At 49.5% G+C, this 925-nt stretch overlaps 1 protein-coding gene across 1 annotated transcript in view; it reads right to left on the minus strand.

The window, feature by feature from the left end:
• Positions 1 to 752: 752 nt before the first annotated feature.
• LOC103922970 (cytochrome P450 2J6-like) overlaps positions 753 to 925 on the minus strand; it is a 17097-nt gene continuing 16924 nt past the window's right edge. The window contains 1 exon segment of the mRNA XM_009331203.1: positions 753 to 925. This exon segment is cut by the window's right edge and continues 1 nt beyond it. Within this exon segment, the coding sequence (XP_009329478.1) occupies positions 753 to 925 (173 nt within the window).

Here is a 925-nt window from a genome sequence, read left to right on the forward strand (position 1 = left end):
CGTGCCCCCATTTATTGGCTCCAGCCCAAGGTTTCTAGAGTCTTCTCTTACCCCAGCTCCAGGAGTGGTTGAGACATCAGTCAGTCAAGGAGAGTGACACCGGGCCCCTCCCCGTGGCTGGCTTCTGGAGCCTTCCCTGGGGCATTGTCTGTGCTTACAGCGCAGCCACGTGGGCCTCGTCCCTTACACTAGCCTCACGCTTAAATGAAGGGTTGCTCTGTTGTTCCTCTGTTGCTTCCAGATTCAAGCTATCATCTCCACATGGCTCTCAGCTAAACAGACAAACCAGCTGGCTCACACCTAGCTGAGGCATCCCGCCACAACTCTGCTCCCCCTTGCAACCATACCTAGGGGCTCTGGCAGTGCCCAGAGCCACCACCTCTGGGAAGAGCATCCCTGTACTCCACTCTAGACTTGAGAATGCGTGGGAATGAGGGGAAGCCCTCCCCACACCTGGCTTTAATGTTCCTTCTCCCTCCAGTAAGATTCCTGTTGAGTTTCTAGTAAGACCAGACACCGTAATAATTTTCTATGTTTATTCCGTTTGTAATACAGCAGAAAAAACATGCACAGAGATTTTCCAGACACAGGAAAACCGCAGTATTTTTCAGGGCCGGCTTCTTAGACATATAACACAACAAGGATAGATTCACACTGAATTTGAGCTAGAAATGAAAAACATAAAAGCTGCACAAAAGATCAGCACGCCAGCAAACCTGTGGCAATTCCTCAAATCTGTAATACCCTGCAACCTAGCGAAGAACTGCACAGAGTTTGTATGGATGGGGTTTCATTGTGCTCCCAAAGATCATGTCTGTGTTGACTTCCTTAACTCCTTCTGGTGGAGTGAACTTGAATGTCCGCAACAGGCTGCAGAAGATGATGAAAAGCTCCATCTTTGCCAGCACCTCTCCCAGACACATAC

Source organism: Pygoscelis adeliae, unplaced genomic scaffold (genome assembly GCF_000699105.1).
Source record: "Pygoscelis adeliae isolate BGI_AS28 unplaced genomic scaffold, ASM69910v1 Scaffold479, whole genome shotgun sequence".
NCBI classification, from domain to species: Eukaryota; Metazoa; Chordata; class Aves; order Sphenisciformes; family Spheniscidae; genus Pygoscelis; species Pygoscelis adeliae.